This window comes from Chrysochloris asiatica, unplaced genomic scaffold (genome assembly GCF_000296735.1).
Source record: "Chrysochloris asiatica unplaced genomic scaffold, ChrAsi1.0 scaffold00371, whole genome shotgun sequence".
NCBI classification, from domain to species: Eukaryota; Metazoa; Chordata; class Mammalia; order Afrosoricida; family Chrysochloridae; genus Chrysochloris; species Chrysochloris asiatica.
This window is the reverse complement of record NW_006408889.1, coordinates 937308-961446: the sequence shown is the minus strand read 5'-3', so window position 1 is coordinate 961446 and position 24139 is coordinate 937308. Positions and strand designations below refer to the sequence as shown.

At 34.1% G+C, this 24139-nt stretch overlaps 1 protein-coding gene across 2 annotated transcripts in view; it reads right to left on the bottom strand.

The window, feature by feature from the left end:
* PCDH7 (protocadherin 7) overlaps positions 1 to 24139 on the bottom strand; it is a 700269-nt gene that overhangs the window by 337929 nt on the left and 338201 nt on the right. The window contains exon 2 of one of the 2 annotated variants that reach the window (XM_006876249.1): positions 16543 to 16759. In XM_006876249.1, coding sequence (XP_006876311.1) covers positions 16543 to 16759 — 217 coding nt within the window. The remainder of the gene's footprint in view (positions 1 to 16542; positions 16760 to 24139) is intronic. The other variant, XM_006876250.1, reaches the window with a different exon arrangement.

The window sequence follows — 24139 nt, the reverse complement described above, 5'->3', positions numbered from 1 at the left end:
ATTATACACAGCAAAAAAATACAACAATTCAACAGTTTCTACATGGACAATTCCATGAAATTGATGTCATTTTTTCCAGTTGTGCAAGCATTCTCACCCTCTTATTGTTCCTCCCTTAACCTTTTGAGTTTCTGCTGTCACTTTGATGCCACATAGCTTGTTCTTAAATGAGTATAACTCGGCAAGGCAGACGTTATGAAATTTGAACTTCTTGCAAATTCTGTTATTTATTTTCTGCTTTGAAATATGCCTATTTGCATATTATTACTAACAAGTCATAGCACTATTACAATGTCAGGAACACTAAAGGCACAAAATATATTTATTTTTTATCATGACCTGGATAATGTTCTCAATTATCTAATGTCACTATAACTTGTTAAGCACTATTTCAATTTCAAAGGAATTAAGTGGGCAAATGATGACATAGTATAAAACATACAGGCTATGCTATGTATTATTGTTGTTAAGTACTGTCAAATCAGTTCTGAATAATATCGACCCTGGGAACCGACTCCACAGCACATAACAACAACAACATAGGGTTTCTAAGGAGCAGCTGGTGGATGTGAACTGCTGACCTTGTTGTTCACAGTCTAGTACTGATCCTGCAGTGCTACACCAGGAGTCCAATCAAGTCATATGAGAAGCCAAAACCTGTTTACAAGAATGATTATCCTGTCATTCAAGAAAAAGAGCAAATGCTATTACACAGAAATTTAACTGTGCACTATTTTCAGAATTTCAAAAAAATAATGCAAACTCATACCATAGCAATTGATTAAGATGGATGTCAAGGAATCCAATCATGTTCCACCCCCACCCTAATGGTATGGGACTTGGTGACCCGGGAGAGAAATTCTCAATTATATTTTTACATTAATTGTCTGGTATCAAATTTTCTGTTATTTCACACATTTAATCTGTATTTTCAACAAAATCCTCATCTCCATAACTAAATTCAATATATTTTTTGCTTGTTTGGACACTTAAATGTAGGTGCTTCATATTCCAGATACTTTTTTGCAATGGTAAACAAAATAATAGTTCTATCCTCAAAGAGATTTTAGTGTGAGGATAAGGATTGTTGTTATTGTTAAGTGCTGTGGAGTCAGTTCTGACTCATAGTGACCCTATAAAGGGTTTCCATGGAGTGGCTGATGAGCTTGAACCACCAACCTTGCAGTTCAAATGGACCTTGCAGTCCAGCACATTAACCCACAGTGCCACACCAGGACTCCAAAGGAAAAAAAATAAAATAAAAGATGCCCTCCTGTATCTCCCCATTCTGTCATTAATCAATTCTGTATGATTTCATTCTTGTTCCTCTTTGTCTTCATCCCTGTAGCACTGGGCATTTAATAATGCCATTTTTCTAACTTTAACTTCTCAGTTGACCTGCTACATTTTCTTTGTTTATTGTTTTTGCTTTTGCTTAGTTTTAAAAATCAGGTTGTTTCCTTTATTGAACTTTTTTTTTCTCTCTCTCTCTCTCTCATTACTTCCTTAAATCTTTATATACCTTAAGGGTGTTATTTAGTCTCTGGTACTATCTAGTCCCTAAGACTCATAGTCACCAGTGTGTTCAGTGTGTTAAAGAATCCAAAAAATACATTTCTGCTTTGTATCTATATCTCTAATTTCAGATCTACATTCCTAGCAACCTATTAGATATTACCTGCAGTTTTCAAAGGCACCTTCAATTCAATACAAGTGGCCTTTAAAAAAAAGTTTGTGGAAAAATTCTATTATCTTTTAATTCTATTTTTCCACAAACTTTTTCAAGCCACCTCATGTATCTTAATCAGACTCATTCTTCTGAAAACATGTTGTGCTTTGCATTTAACCTGTATAGTGCTGTTATGAGTCAGCACTAACTAGTTAGCACATAACTCTCCTTCTCCTCACCAGTATTTCTGCTCACCAAATCACTACTTAGTGATCATTCAAGACTTAGTTAACATTTTACACATCCACACCTCATTTCCTCCACTGGTTTTCCTAGAACTTACTGTTTCCATAAAGTAATGTTCATACACTCACTTGTAAGTATTTAATTTTTTTTACATGTCGACTCTATCACAATATTTAAACATCAAGAAGGCATAGAACATGTCACATTTGCTTTGGAATCTTTGAGAAATTTGCATGGTGTGCTCAAGAAATAGAATATATGTTCAAAAACTATAATGAGTTAATGTTGTTTTTAATAACTGCCCTTGAGTCACTCATAGCAACTCAGTATAGGTTTCTGAAGAGCAGTTGGTGAGCCTGAACTGCCAACCTTGCAGTTAAAACTGATCTTGTGGTCCGGTGCTTATCCTACAGAACCACACCAACATTCCTGAAAGAAAAACATAACATACCCAAATCTCATGGGTCCTAATCATATGAAGATGAGATAATAAGTTCATATTTAAATCTTCAATTTCTACTCAGTCCCTGAAAGAAGTCATAGATGGAACTTCTCTCTACAGAGTCTTGTTTCAGTTGTTGTAAGTGACGTAGAGTTGGTTCCAAACCAAAGCAACACTGAAAATTGTTTCTGAGGTGAGCTTAAATCACCAACCGTGTGCTTTAAACTGACTTTGCAATCCTATGAATTAACTCACAGTGCCACACCAGGACTATCTTATAAATCCAACACTAGCTTGGGATTCTATCCAATGATCTGGGATCCTAACTAAGAAGAACTTCCATCCAGTATGGAACTTGGTGTAGTCTATCTCCCAAGACTTGTAAAACGTAAATTCTTGAAGTTTAAAGATTGGAACTCTAACTATAAAATTTATATTGTAACTGTTAATTGTTAACTTTGATTTTCTGTTCTAAATACATATTGTGATGTTTTTCTTACATGCCTTGCCATAACTACCTTACAATAAAGTACTATGCATGACAAACCTGAATATTTCTATTATTTTTTAAATAAAATCCAACACAAATTTAATGAATGTAACCCAATGAATTCTTATGATACTCCAAATTCCCTGTTCATTATATAACATCCCAACTATGGCTGAATGACCTTTTGCTATAAATGCTAGACTGGTCAAAGGCAGCCTGGTACTGAATAGAAACAATGTGCACAATTCAACATAGGGCACTGTAGATCAGAGGACTGCAACCTCAAGCAGCAAGCTACTGTTAGGTCCTGTAAGGGTTTTGTAATTACCTCATCAGTATAGTTAAAGAGAATTTCATAGCAGAAATAAAATCACACACAGAACATTTTAAAACAGAAAACAATGAGTAAACGTTTCTAAAAAGCTGGGTACTCTTCTGTTATCTTTTATTATATGAAATTTATGTTACAATTACTGCAGATTTCATATAAATCCGTGAGAGTGAATATTAAAAAAAAAATAGTATTGCTATAAAATCACAAAAACTTCAATTAAACAAAAGTATAAAAATGTGACGCTATTGTTTCTCAACATTTGCTCTGAATAAGTCTACACACTTTAAAAGGTAGTGTCTCCATTAACCTTTCCTTGAAGAATCCTGTTCTCTTCAGTTTATAGCACATTAAAATGGCAGTTTGGGGACCTTCAAGGGACTCAGATCATGTTCTTCTGAAATGTTCTCTGAGTTTGGGGAACAAATTAAATTTAAAGGGGCAAGATCAGAAATATAAGGTAGAAGGGTAAGGTTTCTTAAAGAAATTATTCTAATATAGTTCTTGCTGCCCTCGATGAATGAGCAGGTGTATTGTTGTGATGGAAAAAAAAACAAACAAAAAAAAACATTCCTCAGAACAACTTTCCTGCTCTTATTCTCACAAATGCAGTTTTTCTGTTTCTTAAAAATTTCTTCATAAGCCCTGGTGATTGCCCTGTGTCCTTAGGGAAAATATACCAGAATAACTCCTTTGAAATCATAAAAAAGAGTTGTCATAATCTTCTGAGCTGCCCTTTCTGCCTTGAATTTAACTGTGCCAGCAGATATCCTTGGAAGCCACTGTTTTGGTTGTGAAGCATCCTAAAAAGTGTATTCCTGAGATAACTTTTCCATAACTATCCACTGATGGCAAATACATGTTTAAACAAGTTTAGAATCAAACTATGCATGTATGAACTGGAACTCTAACAGCAATACCACTTGACTTATCCTTCTATAGTGACATACAACATTAGACAAATCAGCTGCACAAGACCTTTTTAAAGTGATGAAGAAAAAAGATGTCAGTTTTAGGACTCAAGGCAAGAAAGGGCGGTTAAAGGTGTCCAAATTGGCAAGGAAGAAGTAAAACTCTCTCTGTTTGCAGACAATATGATCATCATGCATTTAAAATCCCAAAGACAAGGCAAAAAAAAAAACTACCAGAAATCATTGGAAGATTCAGCAAAGTGGCAGGGTACAAGATCAACATACACAAACCAGTTGGATTATAATATAATATACTAATAAAGACAGCTTTGAAGAGGGAATAAGTAAAACAATGCCATTTATGATAGCCATCCAAAGGATAAAATATTTAGGAATAAGTTTAACTAGAGAAACAAAAGAACTATTTAAAGAAAACTATAAAACACTACTAGAAGAAACCAAAGTGATTTACAAAAATGAAAGAATATACCATGTTCATGGATAGGAACACATATTATTGTGAAAATTCAATACTACCCAAAGCAATCTACAGATATAATGCAATCCCAATCCAGATTCCAACAACATTCTTTGAGGGGATGGAAAAAAATATCACAAACTTTATTTGGAAGGGAAAGAGACCTCTGATAAGCAAAGTACTGCTTGAGAAAAAGAACAAAGTTGAAGGCCTCTCACTTCTTGAGTTCAAAACTTACCACAAGGTCAGAGTGGTCAAAACAGCCTGGTATTGTTACAATGAAAGACACATAGATCAATGGAACAGAATTGAGGACCCCAAAGTAAATCTATTCACATAGAGTCAACTGATCTTTGACAAAGAGCCAAAATGCATTAAATGGGGAATAGATGGTCTCTTCAACGAATGGTGCTGGCAAAACTAGAAATCAATTTTCAAAAGAATGAAACAATACCCATATCTCACAAAATATATGAAATTAGCTCAACATGTATTGAAGCTGTAAATGTAAATCCCAGGACTATAAGGATTAGCAAAGAAAAAATAAGGGTATAGTTAAGGGTTCTAATATGTGGCATACATAGACTATTAAACATGGCAAAGAGCACATAAACAAGAAAGAACAAATTAGATGACTTGGAAATGTGTATCAAAAGAGTAAAAAGGGAGCCTACAGACAGGGGACACCGTTTTTTCAAGAACATATCAGACAAGGGGCTAATATCTAAAATTTATAGGAAATCACAACACAGCTACAAGAAAAAGACAAATAACCCAATTTGAAAAATGGGCACAGGACATGATTAGACATTTCACCAAGGAAGATATTCAGGCAGCAAACAAACATATGAAGATATTTTCACTATCATTAGTTATTGTTGTTGTTGTTATGTGCCTTGGAGTCAGTTCTGACTCATATTGACCCTGCATAGGGTTTCCAACTCTGTAAATCTTTATGGGAGCAGAAAGTCAGAGAGATGCAAATCAAAACAACAATGAGGTATCATTTCACATCAGCAGTAATTGCGAAGTTCAAAAAAGCAGAGGACAAGAAATTCTGGCAATACTGGGGCTCTCCTACATTACTGGTGGGACTGAAAATTGTTTCAACCACTCTACAAAATGGTATGGCATGTCCTCAAAAAACTAGAAATAGAAATAAAATATAAACCTCTATTTGGTGTATATCCACAAGAAATATGAGTCTGAACACGAGTAAATATATGAACAGTGATGTTCATTGCAGCACTATTCACAGTGGCAAAAAAACTGGAGACAACTGAAGAGCCCAGCAATGGAAGAATGAATAAACAAACTCTGGTACATACACACAATGGTATACTGTGCTACCTTGAAGAATAACGATGAAGCTGCAAACCACCACATAACATGGATGAGCCTTGAGGACATAATGTTTAGTAAAATTTATTAGGCACAAAAGGACAACTATTGCATAAGAACATTATTGTAAAAACTTAAGAAAACCTTTCCATATTAAAATAATAATTCTTCGAGGGTTACCAGGGGTGAGAGGGAGAGGACAGTAACTTACAGGTCAGGAAGAGATGTGTGATTACTCGCAGGACAGGGAGGGCAATAAATACGAGGGGGAGATCAATGCACAAGAAAGGGGAGACGGATAGAGGAAACAGGATGATAGGGAAATATTGGGAGGTGTGTTGTTGTTGTTTTTAGGTGCCATCGAGTCAGTAGGTATACGTGGGATATATGCATAGCCTTGGAGTAATAAGGCTCTATGATATAAGAATCGAGACATAGGCTGAAGGTGTAAAGTAGAGAAAATAATGTTAAGGTTCTTGACTATTTTGTGGGTATTGGTTTCCCCTGCCTACTAATGTAATACAAACATTTAAGGGGGTAAGAAAGGATAATTGGGGAAGATGATTACAGAAAGCTTATAAGCCTGTCTTCAGCCTATAATGTATTGGATTATCTAAAAGGGGTGTAGAATGTACCCAGGAAACAGGCTTCTTGTTAAGCCTTGGTGGAGTATGGGGCCTTAGGTGGAATACTGGACCCCACACAGAACCTTCAGTAGTGACACATTCCCATTTGAAAAGACATGCAGACCAGTCCAGAACAGCTAAAGAAATAGATAATACTTCTTAAAAGAAAGACTAATGAGGGGGAAGAAGGCGAGAAAAAGAAGAAAAAAAGCAGGCAGTTTGGCAGTGACAATATCAAGCAAGCTGTTTGTTCTGGAGCCACCAAAGCAAGAAAAGTCAGCTCATCAGAGTAAATCTCTTTCTAAGACTGAAACTCAAAAGGAACACACCAACAGTCTTGTATGCTCTCTGGCGATCATCCTGGTCAACTTGTGAGTGGAAATGGGGGAAATGTAGCAAAGAAGACCTGGATTGAGATAGGCCATATTCTATAGACACCCGATGAGCTTGAGCTAAGATAGAGAAGAGGATGTGCTGGCTGGTGTGATGTTCAGGGAGATGTGTACACTCTGGAGTCCAATGACACTGACCTTGCCACTGGGAGTTAAAGTTAAGAATGAAACAGCCAGCTGATCTGAAGAGGGGGGATGTATACGAGAGCTCCAGACTCCCAGACATTACCCATTGGACCAAGCGTGGAAGGCTTGCTGATTAGCATTTGACCAGATGAAGATAAATAAGTATGATACAGGAAGCAAGCGTAATTTGCTACAACCTTATTATCTGGACCCTTGATTATGGATGAGGCTGCCCCAAATTCAAACTTAATAGGAAAGGATTCTCCATATCAAGGGTAAAGCATGGCTCCTCAGTACACTGTGAGAGAGAGACAGCACCAAAATTGTGAGGCTATAAAATGGCTGTGAACCTCAACGTCAGCAGTTCGAAACTACCAGCGGCTCCAAGGCAGAAAGATGAGGCTTTCTGCTCCCGTAAAGATTATAGCCTCGGAAACCCTGTACAGGGTCGCTATGGGTTGGAATCGACTCGACAGCACTTAACAACAACAAAATGCACGAAGTGAATGGCTTACAAGCTTTCGTGAAGGTACTTAGTGTCAGTACGAGCGGAGAAAGAAATCCTATGGAATAGTTTTCTTCATGTCCAGATAGGTCTGGTGATGAGGGCGATATGATTTTACGATTCAACTGCTCGTAACTGTTTTCAGGTCTCATGGCAATTGTCACATTTGTAAAGGTAGAAGAGGTGCAACTAAAAGAGGGAACAATTAATCTGTTATTTCAGGAACAGGAGATTCTAGAACCATCAAGAGTGAAGTATTTGAGAAGAGCTAGGGATCCTAACAGGAAAAGCTGCAACAACAAAGATGGTGGTAGAGACAATGGCATAGAGAGACAGAGCAGCAGTGGACTATAGGCCATGGACTGAGAAAGGCAGTGTGCCTGTGGGCAGGTGGCTGGCTTGCAAATGTACCCTTTGGACATTTAAAAGAACATTTAATTACAATGAGGTATGTGTACATCAAAAAAAGAAAAAGTGATAGAGGTAAATACTGTTGGCTAAGGGTGCATGGAGGAGATTGTAATCATTACAATGATTTGCTGAATGTAAACATGGAGATCTGCTTTGCAAGCCTTCACTTACTCAATAAACAAGAAAAACTTTTTTAAAAAAATTAAAAGGTACCCAGAGCTCCCAGTGGGATTAGACTGGTCACCCACCCTGATAAGGTGCTTTATACCTTCTGCTTCCTGTCCCACTTCCCCACCGTGCTATTGGTGTTTCCTAGAATTATCTTCCAAATAAACAAGTTATACTTGAAAAAAAAAAAGAGAATGTTTTAGAGAAGATATTCAAGTTTGTGTGTATTAAATATTTTTATTATTATAAGAAACTTAAAGCAGACTTTCTGAGCATCAATTGAAGGCATACTAAAGATAATGATGCCTGATGCCAAAAAATCTTCTTGCATAAATTAATAAGATTCATCAGACGCAAAGTTTAAAAAGCAAACAACCAATCATCTATATTTCAGATAAAAGAGACATGAAGTAATAAAAAATTCCGGTGAACTTAATAGTAAGAAAAAATTTTTTTTTTCCAATTACCACTAAAAGAATGAATTGCTTTAACAAAAACAAGCTTTATCTAATCTAGTCAGATCTAATATAATAATGAATTTATTTGAAAAATAGAATGAGTTTTATGAAAATAAATAAGAACAGCTTCAAATGGTTATCTATAGGCTTTTATTAGTTTTGAAAACCCTTACTTAAGTGACATACATATTTAGTAATTGTCCATGTTTATAAACAGCAAGGGAACAGAGAAATAAAACCAGTATGTATTAAAGTTTGAATTTAATGGCAGCTGTTAATTTCATTAATGCTGTATTATAGAGTTTTATAACTAGTTTGTTTAGCACAAAGATACTCACATCCAAAAAAATAACAAAAACCAAATCCCCACATGCCCCCCCACTTAAACACACACACAAAGAAAAGAGAAACACCTTTATTCCAAAAAGATAAATTTAATAATCTGAATTTATTTGGCTTACCATGAAGTGCACATGCCAATTTAGTAATTGCTTTTAAAATACATCAAAGATGGAGAGATGAAGCGAATACTATTTCAAGGTCCTTCTTTCAACCCAATATTTTACATATAAAATGTAAAATATTGATAAGTACATTTATAATTGTTTCATCCACAGAATTTTCCTTGCCCTCACAGCACTCTGCACTTCTCTAATGAGCCGTCTCCTTTTAATATTACAGTGGATTTATTGCAATCAAGGTTGTGTCTCTACAACAAAAGAGCTTCCACCTTGAAGTCAGGAATTCTTTCTTATTTGCTTAAACTTCCTCAGTAGGCCTTGTCTGTATTTTATTTTCAATGCATGCTTGTTGAATTAAAATGAATAACCACATCTCTGTCACTGTGTACATAATTACCCCATGAAAAAGTGACATCAAATATATTGTTCTGCTTTGCTTTAGTTCTTTTTTCTTTTTCTTTTTCCTTAATAAGAGATTGCTTTACTTAGAAAAAAACACCTGCAATAGAAGATATAACAATGAAGAGTGTTTTACCTAAATATATATTGAGTTGAAACAGTTTCTTTGTAAGTGGGCTAACCTCTGAGGTTAAGAGCGCTAACTACACTTTAAGAGCTAAGCTCCTGGGTTTCTTTAATACACAGAAGATAAGAGCATTATCACAAACATTTCAGTAACAAGTTTCCTTACACATAAATTTAGACAAAGATAAGAGGAAACACAGAAGCATAAACAGTCTATAACAAAAGGCATAATGCAGAATATATGGTTATAATATCTAAGTTAAGCAAGGAACAAAGCACAAATATTGTACTGAAACTCAGGAATCAAATGCTTCAAAAGTCTGGATGCAATGAACCCAAGTGACCTTCAAAAGCACTTTGAGACTTGTTTAGAGCTTCTCAAATGGAATAAAGAATAAGCAGATTGATTGAGTTTTATGGAACTAAATTAGTATAAAATTAATAATAATCAATAAGCATTTTATCAGTGTTAATTATTAATACTGAAAATTTAAAATCCAAGGTGAAATTCCAATAAACTTGCTACTTGGACACATTTTCAGTTCATTTTCTCTGGCACTGGAAATATTTCAAAAAGAAGTATACACTTGAAGAAGAATGTATGCAACTGGGACACTGAACCTAGAATGTATGGGCATTTAATAAAGAAAGAAAAAAAGATTGCAGAAAAAACAATAACTGTATGTTCCACTACAGGTGAAAAAGAGCATAAAATGTTGGGCTGATTTGATACCAGCAAATAGAAGACTTCCTTCTTTCCATTCTAAATCATTGCTGTGTTTAGAAAAACTTTCCTTGAATGTTTTCCCCAGGTTTTCCTAATAAAAGTAAAAACTAGAACTGACTAGAAAGTAATCAAAACAAGAATATCATTTTTCTTGTGGTTTTGGGGACCTCTTTACATCAGAATCAACATTTTATGAAGCTCTCAACGTACAGACATAGTGCTTTGTCAAATCCACTTAAATTAATAATAAAAGTAACTGCTGTCATTACTGCTTAAACAAACATAATAAATAATTTATCATTTGAAATGAAATTGTTACTACCTGCATTATTTACTGATAAATTATATGCTACAATCTCATTTTGTTCCTTCCAAAATGAGTCTTAAAATTCATAGCTGAAGAAAGGAAGAGAGATCAGAAAAGTATATTACTAGTATCAGGAAAAACTTTTCAAACCGTTATCATTAGATTTCAAAGTATACCGCTGTACTATGTCTGTAACATTTCCCATTCCCCTCTACGACAATGTCTTCCTTATAGTCATTTAGATTGTATTGCTCCTTTTACAAGTGGAAAGTTGCTATAGCACACACCTTGGCTAGCTGACATCTAGCTTAGAGAATGCCTCTATAATTATTTTCTCTATATAGTCACATTGGAGAACTAGAATGAATAGCATATCCCTAAAGTAGGACATGAGGACTTCTTGTTTTGAAAGTAAAGAGTCATTTCAGAGATAGCAAGAAAAGGAGATGTGACCTCAGAAACACACTGGCAACTAGAATAATGCAGTGAAATATTGAGTCATTACAATGAATCTTAGCAATATATGTTTTCTCTCCCTACAGTGAAAAACCATAAAGCTTTTGTTTTTGAAGTATTATGCTTATTTACAAGTGTGTGACGATCTTTGGAAAGATGGAAAATAACACTGCATGGTTCAGAGTGCAAGACAAAAGCACCTACATAACAGTGAATTTACAGGAGCCTGCATAAAATTTAGGTATGTGGGAGAAAATGAAAGAGGAATTCATTTATTCCCCATTCAGAAAATATGAGTTTAGTCTTCATTCTCATTGTCATTGGCCATAACAACAATGACAACCACCACAACAAAATGGTAACTCATTTTCAATGATATTTCAAATATTTTATCCTTTATTTATAAAAGCAATGCAAAAAATTCCATGTGAAAAATGGGTTTATGATGGACTACTGTGTTGTAACCTTCAAGGAGAATATATTCTAATCCATTTCCTTGTTTGAAGCACGTGGAATGAGGAGATGAGGGATTAAAAATGATTCCAGAAAATACAACTGTTTATCCTACATTTTATAAATTTAACTATGCAAACAAGTTCAGAAGTAGGGAATTAAAAAAACATTAACATATGAAGCCAAACTTATTTATTAAATATATGAAAAATGAAGATACATAAAATTTATTAGAAATTTAGGGTGGCCAAATATCTGACTTCATTAAATGTTTTTAGAGCTGCAGTATTGCTTAACTCTTAATTTCTATTTTGATTTATTTCTGTTAGTTACAGATTGCCTAGAGGAAACTGTACTCATACACTGTCTTCTCAGATATCTCACTCTTAATCTGACCAAAGTTTACATTATATAATCAAGCAGGAAAGAAAATGTGCTTTTTTTTTTTTACTATGAGCTGTCTTGATTATAATTAATGTTTTTGAAAGGCATTGAACTCAGGGTCATTTCAAAGCTACAGATGGTTGTTGCACAATGTGATTTGAGGGAGGCTCTAAAATAATCTCCCACACTGGCCTGCTGTGGTGCCAACCTATCCACCCACGTGGCCAGAAATCACACCATTTGACTTAATCTACTCTTTGATTAATATAATAAATATGTTACGTACTATTAGAATGCACATATGCTATGTGGGTTGAGAGGAAGACCCTAGAATAATTTCTGCCCTACCCATATTAAAATATATAATCAAAGTTCATTTTCCATCTCACTAACAGATAAAGTTTCTTTTCTGGAGAGCAAAAGATTGAAAAAAAGATGAATGTAAACAGAAAATTACAGAATGTTGGATCTAGATAAGATTTCAGAGTTAACTTAGTTAATGCCTTGCAGATGATCAAAAAGAGACTCAGAAGTAAGTGACCTACCTAATCTTGATGGCAAAACTGGGATTATAAATCAAAGTGGTTGTTGTCTGTATCCAAGATTGTTATATATATTTAAATAATAATTATGTATTTTCAAGGCACACATATACAGCTAGTCTTAAAAGATGAGTCAGAGGGTACTTTGGAAAGAATTAAGTGAAAAACATCATGAAAACAGGAGTCAGTACATATACAGTGAGACCTAAAGAGATTGTTAAATAATATTTCAGGAGGTATGAAGATGACTTCATAATTATGATCAGGGCAAGCTCTTGCATGGTCCATATTTACCTCAATGCCATGGTACTCTTAAAGCTATACTTGGCTTTACACAAATTCCCAATGTAGTAGGTTTCCATTATTTTACCACATTTATTATCAAATATTTTATCATTTTACAAATTATCACCAGGAACTTATTATTATAAAATAATTTATTCCATTACATTTGTTTTAATGAAACAATAATTAGCCAACTGATCAATCATATCAAAGGATCATCCAAAAATAATTATTATAATATTGATAATAAATTAAAGCCAGAAATATGTTACTGATCTTTGTCATGAGTAAATGTATAGTTCATGAATTTTTGTTTTGTTTTGTTTTGTTTTTTTGCAACATTAAGAAAAAATGTAATAATTATCATCATTACTTTCAAGAACTCCCAGTGACATAAGCACCCTAGATTTGGAACTAATAAAAGAGTGGCTTTTATTGCACATTACTGGATTCAGGTTGCAAGCAACATAATGTTTATTCTCCAGTATATTTTCTCTCTTATGCTAATAAGAAAATAAAATCTCATTCTTCCTTTGACACCAATGTGGATAGTGTTACAGGTTAAAACTTGTAATAATGAGAATCATTATACAAAATTTTAAATTATTTCTTTGTTTATTTTGCAAAAGCACAGAAGGCTTATTAAAAGTTCTGAAAACATAACTGCATTTCACTGCCTAGTTACTTAAATATTCCTGGGTTCCAGTTTCTCCTTGTACTATCATCTGTAACAACTTTTTATTTTTAATCACTAATTATCCCAATTTAGATTTGGTTTGTCTTATGACATTGGAATGTTACATGTTATTGCACTGGAAATTATTTTCTAAATTTTACTATAAAATTAGTGCAAAATTGTAAGTAAGACTGTATTGTTTCTCATAGGTGAAAACTGAAGGTAAATATTTGAAGTACTAATAGTTAGGAGCTAAGACAGCATACAAAATGGTGTTCTCATGAAAAATCCAAATGAAAATCCAATATAACTCCTGATTAAAACCTAACCAAGCAAAACACTGTAGATTACCTGGATTCCAATTAAATGTGACAAATGAATACTTGACAGGTTTCAGATCCAATGCTATTTATGTCAGAATGATCCATTAATATTGAAGATGAAATAACCAGAATTCAAGCAACACAATTGCACTTTACAGTTAGATGAGTGTCTGAAAACTTAGACCCAATAAAACTCTTACTCAAATGTCAACTCTACATTTGGATCACCCAGAGTGCATCCCATCTCCTTCTGTCATTACCTATAGATCAGGGCCAACACAAATCACAGTTAGCATATGGCAAATGGTTATATAAACCCTGAATTTCAAAAGTGCCAGTCACATATAAAGTAAAGAAAAATTGGTTTCAATATGGTAGTCCTTGCTATTGACTGGGACTTAAAATATGATTATAAAAAATAAACACTTTCCTTGGGAAAATTTTCAATAAAACTGTTATTAAACAAGCTCACTTGATATGTTTTCCATGTATGCTTCCTGAAAAGTAACAGATATGTGTTTGTAATATATAACTGTGTTTTATTTTTTTTCCTTATTTTTAAGGTTTTGACTTCCAATAAACTCGAAAAACATCAGAAAACCAAATCAAAATATGATTATAATGCCAATAATACAAAGCCCTTTCTGTTTAGATAATTGGAATCCAAAAAATAAGGGCTTAATTATTTGTTGTTTACAGCAATAATAAAAAATTTAAAAATGCAAATAAAATTATATGTTATCATCAAAAGGTAATCTCAGGGATAAAAAGTGCCCCTAAATTAATCCTGACTTCTTATATAACTGTCATTATAGTACTCTTAAGACATTTTTAATTCTTTCTTTTTTTTTTTTTTACATAAGAGTTCTTTATTTCCTTTTACAACTAATAAGTTAGAATTATTATTTATAATAAAAGATGCCTTATGTTGCTTTTGTAAAGTGCCATTGAGTTGATCCCAACCCATAGCAACCCTGTAAGGGTTTCTGAGGAGCAGCTGGTGAGCTTGAACCACCAACCTTGCAGTTAAAATGGCTTTGCAGTCTAAGGCATTAGCCCACAGTACCACACCAGAACTCTGCTGCTTACTTTAAGTATTTTAAAGCCAGTTACCATAAAGTCACCTCCTCTGACCCACTGGGATTCATTCGTGTCATAATAGACAGTGATCCATAGGGTTTTTCAATGGCTGATTTTGTTCTAAAGTAGTTCACCAGACCTTTCTCAAAGATGCTTCTATGGGCACTCAAATCTCTGAAATTTTATTTAGGACCCAACGACTTATATCGTTTGTACTAACAAGGGCCTCCTAAATCTACTGGCATTTGTTTTTTCTTATTTCAAACATATTTGCCTTAAATGATACATTCACTGGTATTGCAATTCATACCCAAACTCTTAAACTCATTTAAAAAAATGAGTAAAAAATAAATTAAAATTATTTCTTCAAATCTACAGCACACTCCCATCCATATAAGCACACACCACCATACACACAAATAAGCATGCCTTTATGGCTGTAAGATAAAATGCCATTTAAACTCTGTATAATTCATTAAGTATACTAATTATCAGATACTTCAAGATCATACCTACTCACTCAGATAGCAATGTGGACATACTTTTTCAACATGATTTAGTTTAGCAATAATCTCACTATGGGTCAATTATGCTATACTAACTTCTAATGATGAATGCTAATATTTACAGGTAAACTTCAAGAAAAATAGAATCAAACTTTGAATTTCTCCTGCTTAGGTATGTTCTATACATGTAAATCATTACTACTGAAACTGGTATATGACAAAATAAATAAATAAAGTTAGAATGTCTTTCACTTGGACATTGGGATATTTAAGGATTTCAAATCCATCCCTAGTTTCCACTGAAGATGAAATGCATGTAATTCTGCCCCCTTCATACATTTATAACCATCCTTCTTTCTATATTTAAAACAATAATAAAGTTAGTAACAACTAACTTATTTGAGATCAACCTGTTTCTCAGAAAATAAATAAACTTGTTGTCTTTGGGAATATAAACAAATCTGGAAAGTATTATAAATGTTATTTGGAATCTAATTTTATAACTTAAAATAGAATCTATATAAGACTAATTGTTTTGGTAATTCTGAGTGTCACCTCCCCACATAATAAAACTATAGAATAATGTGGTTTGCTTTCCATCATTTCCCTTGCACAAAAATGAGAATACGTCTTATACACAAATGAGAGTGGAGTTATCATATTTACAGCAAACTATGAAGAATAAGGAAATAACACTGCCCTTCTTTGACGCCATTTCAACTTTTGCTTAAAAAGATTGATTAAAAAATAACTTTCTAAATATCTCATAGCATAAAAAAAACAATGTTTTTATTGCCACTTCCTCTCACAAACACTGGACAACTGAACTGAAGAAATAGTTGTATGACAAAAATTAATAGAAAAAAACAATAACACATGACCTTTCTCAGCGGCTATTGTTTAGGCACTGTGCACTAATTTAGCTTCTTTTCACAGCAATTACTACTCTTATTTATTTGTAAGCAAGCTTTTTTTTTTTTTTTTTTTTTTTTCCCTGACACGTTGTTTTAAAATGATGGTACAAGTTTGATCAATTTTAAATCGCTATAATTATGTTCCTTTATTTGGAATTTCTTTATGTTAGCAAACCTTTATTCTTTAGAATAAAATATTTTAATGTCGTTGTCAGCTATTTTAGTTTGGTTTTTACACTGACCTTTGTGACTCTAATTACTTTGGCTCACTAGCGTGATTATGTGTGTGGATGCTGTGTTTGCCCCTACCATTTTCCATATGCTCTGCCTCACCAACACTGCCATCCGGCGTGGTCCTTTCATAGTTGTCCTCTGGGAGTGGAAGGGCACCCAGTCTTGGCCCTGATGAACTCTTACTGCTTGGTGTTTCTGACTCCTCCAGCCCGCTGTCATAGCAACTCTGCAGTGACCCCTGATGTGGGTCCTGAGGCTGACTCACAACAGAAAACGTCACTCTACGAAATGGCTGTAAAAGAAAAGATTCTGAATGTCACTAAAATGTAAGATTGTAAAATTGTCTTTTAAAAATACACAAATTGCATACAATAAGGTCTATTCACAACTCGTTCAACACAAAATTATTAGATATGTTGAAATCTATTTGATAAACTGCATATTATCTGACGCAACGCCTAGAGCTTAAATTTTATTATGGGACAATTGAAGATTCTCCTTCTGAAATAGAGATAGGAAAACAGCAAATTTACTGAAACACACATTTAAATCTGAATTGTTAGCTCTACAAAGTCAACCTTTTTTCTACTCTTTATCAAAGAATTAGTGATTTGGAAAGACAATGAAATGTTGAGCTAATTCTTCGAAAGACCCACACATGTTTAAACACTTAGTACATTTAATATGTTGTTGTTAAGTGCCGTCGAGTCAGTTCCGACCCATAGCGACCCTGTACAGGGTTTCCGAGGTTAAGTTGCCTGGCAGGAAAATTAACTTATTAAGAAACAGCAGACAAACATTAAGTTAGATGTATTTCTAGGAAATAAGAATTATTTATTAGTTCATTCCGAGAAAATATTTACTAAAACGTTGAAATTGCAGGAGTAATATTGAAATAATAGATAAAAGGTCCTTTATTCAAGGAATGGGGTCCTTGTATGGCACCATAGAATAAGCTTTTGACTTCAAGAGTGGTTAGAACTTGGGGTCGGCAATTCAAACTCACCAGCCGCTCCTCGGAAACCCTTTACGAGACGGAGCCGACAACAACAACAAAACTCAAGGAATGGAAAACAAACTATAACATTCAATTGTGTGTATTTATTATGAACAGCTGCTCCATGATAGAAAAATGTGGAAGATGCTTCTGCAAGGTTTTACCATCTTGGAAACCCTATGGGGCAGTTCTACTCTGTCCAATAGGGTTGCTCTGTCCAATGGCAATGGGTTTGGTTGGCTGAACTGATGATTTACTATATATATGGAATTTACAGATTATTTTAACTACAAGACAAAATGAAAAAATTTAAGGCTCATTAAAAGAACAAATTAATGTCATGCATCAACATACACTTATGTATACTAATTTTACATTATTAAAATTTGGAAAATAATATTTAAAAGGCTTGTAAAGTTAAAAGTGGAGTCCTAGTGTGACACTGTGCATTAATGAGCTGGATTGCAAAATTGGTTTGAACTGCCAGGTCGGGGGCTCAAGCTCACCAGCTGCTCCTCGGAAACCCTATAGAGTGTAGCTGTGGATTAGAACAGACTACAGCACTTAACAACAAAGTTAGAAATGTCTTCTGAGATTATTCTTGACAATTGTTATATTCATTAAATTTCTGCATGGATTTGAAATTGGTATTTGTGTGCACATTTTAAAAGTTATAATCATTTTTAAAAGAAAATATAAAATTAATGTTACCAGAAAATAGTAAGGCAATGTGGAACTTTTTTGAATGTCTATAAATTGAATGCGTCTGAAACAAATCACAACTTGTAACTGGTGCCAGTAGGATTTCAAAATGAGTTATTAATGGGAAAACTGAAAAGAGTGTGACATTTCCCCAAGTTGATACACTGACTTTGCTTACAGAAAGCATTGCTGTTGCTGTTAAGTATTGTTGCTTCGGTTCCAACTCAAAGGTTTCTAAGGAGTAACAGGTGGGTTTGAACCTGCAACCTTGCAGCTTGTAGTCCAGTGTTTATCCTACAGCACCATACCATATCCCCATAAATACTCCCTTTATCTTTAAAGAAAATTAAATAAAGGACAGAAATAATGTTATACATTACTGGTATTTCTAATATCGTAGCTTAGCCTCCATACACTTATTTGGAGTGTATAGTCTTTCCAGAATCTTTTTTTTTTTCATTCTAGTTAAAAATCAAGCTCTTAGAATTGCTTAATCTTGATGAAAAGACCAAATATTTTAATCACATATTTCTCTTTATAACATCTCACTGAATTCAAACTACAATATATAAATTAAATTTTTAAAAAATCAGTTTAAAGATTTTACAAGCTATGGGCCAAAATTTATGACAAATAAACTCTAAAATCATTCTTCTTACTTCCAAATAATTTCCATAGGTCTTTTCAATAGTGTGATTGTGATGTCACATATTTAAATAAAGGAATCATTTTGCATTTGTTATATTTTATATTGTATGTTCATATTTTCTTTTTTTTTTAAATTCTTTTCAATTTCCATTCTCAATTGATTACAATTTATCTGTGATTTGCTTCATGTCTTTTGTCTCAGCTCAAAAATGAGACCACTGAGGATCTGTCTCCTAAATCCACTCCAGTCTGCACATAGGAGATACTCAGCCAATACTACTGAGTAATAAAATTCTAATTATAATGTTGAATTCTTGGAAGGAACACCCACAGTCCTGCAGACACATTATTGCTTCAAGACATAGCAATAGGTTAAAAATAATCACAGAAAAGCAGAGAGAAGAAATAAATACTGTTCTTATTCTGTTTTATTGACTATCACATCTTTCAGAGTCAGTTTTCACTATCACAATAAGTTAGAAATTAATACAGAAATACATAAATTCATGCTAATAGACAAAAGGGATACAAATAAGATACTATGAGAAATTGTGCTCCATTTTGATATTTAAAATAGAAAACAAAGTGACATTTGGGTGGTAGTAGTAATCTTAGAATCTGAGCTTAAATGCAGGTTCCACCAAAAAGTAATGATAGTATAGCAGAGAGACAGTTGATGGGCTATATTTATAAAGAAAAATATCAAAAGCAAATGAATGATTTTTCTGTAAGGTAATATATAGCAAATATGATGAGCATGTATATTTTATTTTCTTGATTTCCTACTCTATTTTTATTATAAGTATATTAATTCCATATTTTAGATTACATATGACATTTATTGGTAGAAGGAAGAACACTGTAATTTAAAAATAATTTAAATCTATTTATATGTTAACAAATACATAGGTTCTTAATTATCTAGTGCTGCTGTAACAGAAATACCACAAGTGGATGGCTCTAACAAACATAAATTAATTCTCTCACAGTTTAGGAGGTTGGAAGTCCAAATTTAGGGCACCAGTTAGAGAGGAAGGCTTTGTCTCTGTCAGCAGTGGAGGAAGTCCTTATCTCCTTTCAATATCTGTGTACAGACATTCCTTAGAACTTTCCATGTGTCTTGGAATTAATAATCCCCTGGATCTAGGGAGTTCCCAAATCAGGGACCCTGGATTCAAAGGATGAACTCCACTCTCAACTCTTCTTTCTTCACTGTACAGATCCGTTCTTCTCTGTGGCTTCTCTCTTCTTTTATCTCTTATAAGATAAAAGATGATGCCAGATACACACCAGGGAAGAGACCTCTACATCAGACTGGGACTATGACCTAAGTAAAGATGTTGCATCCCACTGATTGACACTGATTGGCTGACCATATCATATCATATCATGTGAGGTTTACATGATTACACAGCTACCAAATTACTGAGAATCATGGTACAGTCAATTTGACACACATTTTGTGTGGAATATAATTTAATCCATAGTAGTGAGACTCATCAGTGTTTTGCTTTTTGTTAAAAAAGTTAATAATAAAATAATGTCTGAATGAAAGAAAGACAATTCTCAGTAACAATCCAAAATAAATAATATCATTAAAGGGCTGTAAAACACCACATTTAGTATTTTAATGCATCTTTAAAATATTCCATTAGATTTTTAAACTATAAAATCAGCATTACAATAATATATTTTAAAACATTTTGATGATTTTATATAAAGAAAATTATTGTGGCAAAGTATTTAAGTTGTCCATATAAACAAAATTACCCCAGAATCCTAAATTCTGAAGAAACATCAATGTGCTTTGAGAGTTAAGTTTTAATTTAATTTGATAAAAAAAAAAAATGGACATATACAGGTTTTGATAGTGATAGTGATAGAAAGAGATAACAGAAAAATATTTATACATCAGCCTACTTTCTTGGGTTGAATTCATTGAAAATATAATTAGTCTTTATAGTAGAGGTCATGACCCACAATTCATATTATTCATACATTCCATGAAAAGCTACATGTTTCAACTGTCTGGGAAGGAGAATGAATTTGCATTATAGACTTGACTGCTATTCTGTTAATTAACAAACCTCTGAAGTAGATTAGCTTAAGTGGTTATTCTTAAACCTAAATACAATTTAGAATCAACCAGAAGACTTTGAAAAAAAAAAAGAAATGTCAGATCCCAACTTAAAGCAAATGAGTCAAAATGGAAACAAGGGCCAAATATGAATACTTTAAAAAATCTTTCCAGGTGATCAAGTGATGAAGAGGCATAGAAAGGAGAATAAACATATAAAGGGAAAGAACATATGCAGTAAAGGTTCAAGAGAACTAGCAGTTTCCAAGGGAAATCCATAGAAGAAGGGTTCCATTATGGAAATACTACTGACCTGAATTGTCTGGGCTTTTGCAGATCACAAGATCTGCAAATGCAAATTGGTCTAAGAGCAGAGACGCAAAAGAGTTTGAGGAAAATGTTAGGCATTTAGTTCTTTCAAATTGTGAAGAAGTGACAGGAAGTAGAAAATATAATGCAAGAGAAAGTTCACTACAAGTTGTATTACAAAGATTGAGGACCAAGTATGTATAATAATTATAAACAAAAGGGGATGAAATTCAAAACATTTATTAACTGAAAATCATAAAAAGACCAATCATAATAGCACCAATCATCTCTGCCAAGACACTCTCTGCTTGTGTATTACAATGGCCACACAGAACTCAGACACTACTCACAGTTATGAGGTTTTTTAGGGAAGTTAACAGGTTACAATAAGTATCAGAAAATCACAGGGTCAGTTGTTGCTGTTAGCTACTAATGACCACCTATATAACACACCTCTCCACCATCAATGTCACCCTGAGGCACTAGGATCTGGCTCTAGGGGTCAACAATCTAGCTAGCTTTCCCACTAGAGCCTGGAGGCACCCTACTGTATAAGCAAGCTTTGTGCCCAAAGCCAATTTTACTTGCTCAGCGGACTGGGATGCTGACAGCCCTGTCTTGTGCTTTTGCTAGTTCTGCTGATGCTCCTCCTCTGCCACTCCTCTGGTGTCATAGCTTTCTGTCCCTGGATGGAGGAGGTCCAGTGTGCAGGGATCTCTAGTTCCATAGGACACTCTACTCCTGACTCTTCAATGGTAGTGAGATCCCTCTCTTGCTTCTGATGTGGTTCATTTTACACATCTGAGCCTTGTGTGACATGCTAGGATAAACACTGAACTGATAAACACAAAGTCAGCTACTCAAACTCAACGTTTGTTCTTGAAAACGCTATACAGGGTATCTAGAGTTGGAACTGATTCGATGGTGTACAACAACAGAGTTTCCTGTCTTTCCAATTCCAATGAACTCTGCTAACAGCCACAGCTGAATTGTGTCATCCTACCAGTATCTTCTTCCACATTTTCTTACCTAGACCCAGCAAGACAGAAACATTTTTTGGTGGGTGTTGCAGACTATGGTTAGAAGAGACATTGGATAATTTGCTACACCACAGGTATGTATAAGAATTATACATAAGAGGGGATGAGACTCAAAAAATGTTTAACTGAAAATCATAAAAAGACCAGGCTTACTGGTTTGATAAATAATGGTGGAAACACCGACACTATTGGCCCTTAGTCACCTTTCAGTCCAAGAAATGAACTCACCCCAATGGCTCAATTCTCAGCCGAACAAAACACATCTTTGTAAGGGGAACAATAACATTAGTATGCATTCTTTAGAATAATCAACATTTGAGATAAAAATGGCATTATTCACTCAAGAAAAAAGTTTAGAAGGGAAAAGAAAGAAAGAGGAGTAAAAACAGGAAACACATGGCAGAAGTGGAATAAGTGAAGTTTTATTGTGGGGGTTACAGTCAATGAGATGAAACAAAATATGTGTGAATTGTTTTATTGAAAACTGAACTGCTTTGTAAACCTTCAATCAATTAATTGAGGGGGAAAAAAAATTAGGCAGTAAACAATCTAATTAAAGGTTGTTGTTGTTAAGTGCCCTTGAGTCAGTTCCCATTCATAGTGATCCTGAATACGGTTTTCAAAGAGTGGCCGGTGAGTTTGAATCAACGTCCTTGTGGTTCAAACCGACATTGACATCTAGTTCTTTATCCCACAGCACCACACCAGGGTCCACCAATTCTTGTAAAACAGGAGGAAGGAGAAAAGCTAAAATCAGGGAATTATGCTAATAAGGGGTGAAATATCCAGAAACATTTAGATAGCAAGAAATAAGGTGTAGAGGAGGTGGTGGCAGTAAGAATGGGCAGAGGAACTATTATCCAACAATGAATGCAGTATAACAGACTAGACTATTCACTAATGGATGCATGGTAAATATCAGTATAACTACATAGCATGACATTTAGCAAGCATCTATTATGTTCTGGGACTTCAAGGATTTCCTAAATTTAACAACAATGATATATATTGTTGTTAGTGCCATCAAGTCAGTTCTGACCCATAGCAACCCTGTATAGGGTTTCTGAGGCTGTAAACCTTTACAGGAACAGAAAGCCTCATCTTTCTCCCACGGAACTGCTGGTAGTTTCGAACTGCAGACCTTGAGGTTAGCAGCCCGATTCGTATCCACTACGCTACTATATATATATGTATATATATATAACAAAATACCAAGTAATCATATTTCCAGTAAAATAAAACTATTAAGAAGATGCTGTGAAACTTTCCTTGGAGTTTTGGGAAGGCATAGCAAAGGAGAGGGTTTGTAGATTACAATGTTTACAAAACAAGTTAGACAAGTAATATATGAAAGAACCAAATATGGATTCTACATTTGGGGACCAGCAGGAATGATTACAAAGGAAGGAAAGCAGGAAGAAAAAAAAAGGTCACTTTTGAAATTAAGAAGTAAGGATACAGATCATTTTTATAAAGAAAGAAAAAACTTTTGTGACCAAAAGTGTCAGGGACTTGAAGAATATTAACTTGTAGATCTACCATATGGTCATGAAATTAATTCATTTGATCATTATGACAACAAAATCTCTGAATTCCTAAGAAAATTCTAAAAAGTTAGACCCAACAAAGTAGGATTGAGTATACAGGAAATATCTGGAAAAATTGAGAAGGTGGGATATACTACTAATTTAAAAAGTGTACCAAAAGACAGTGTAGAAAGAAAAATATTGGTGTAGGATTTCATTTATAAATTAGTTTATGTTTTCAGTCTGTTTTCAGGATGAACAAAATTTATGAACACTTATAAGGAGCTCTGGTAGCATAGTGGTTACGAATCGGGCTGCGAACCTCAAGGTCAGCAGTTCAAAACTACCAGCTGCTCCGTGGGAGAAAGATGAG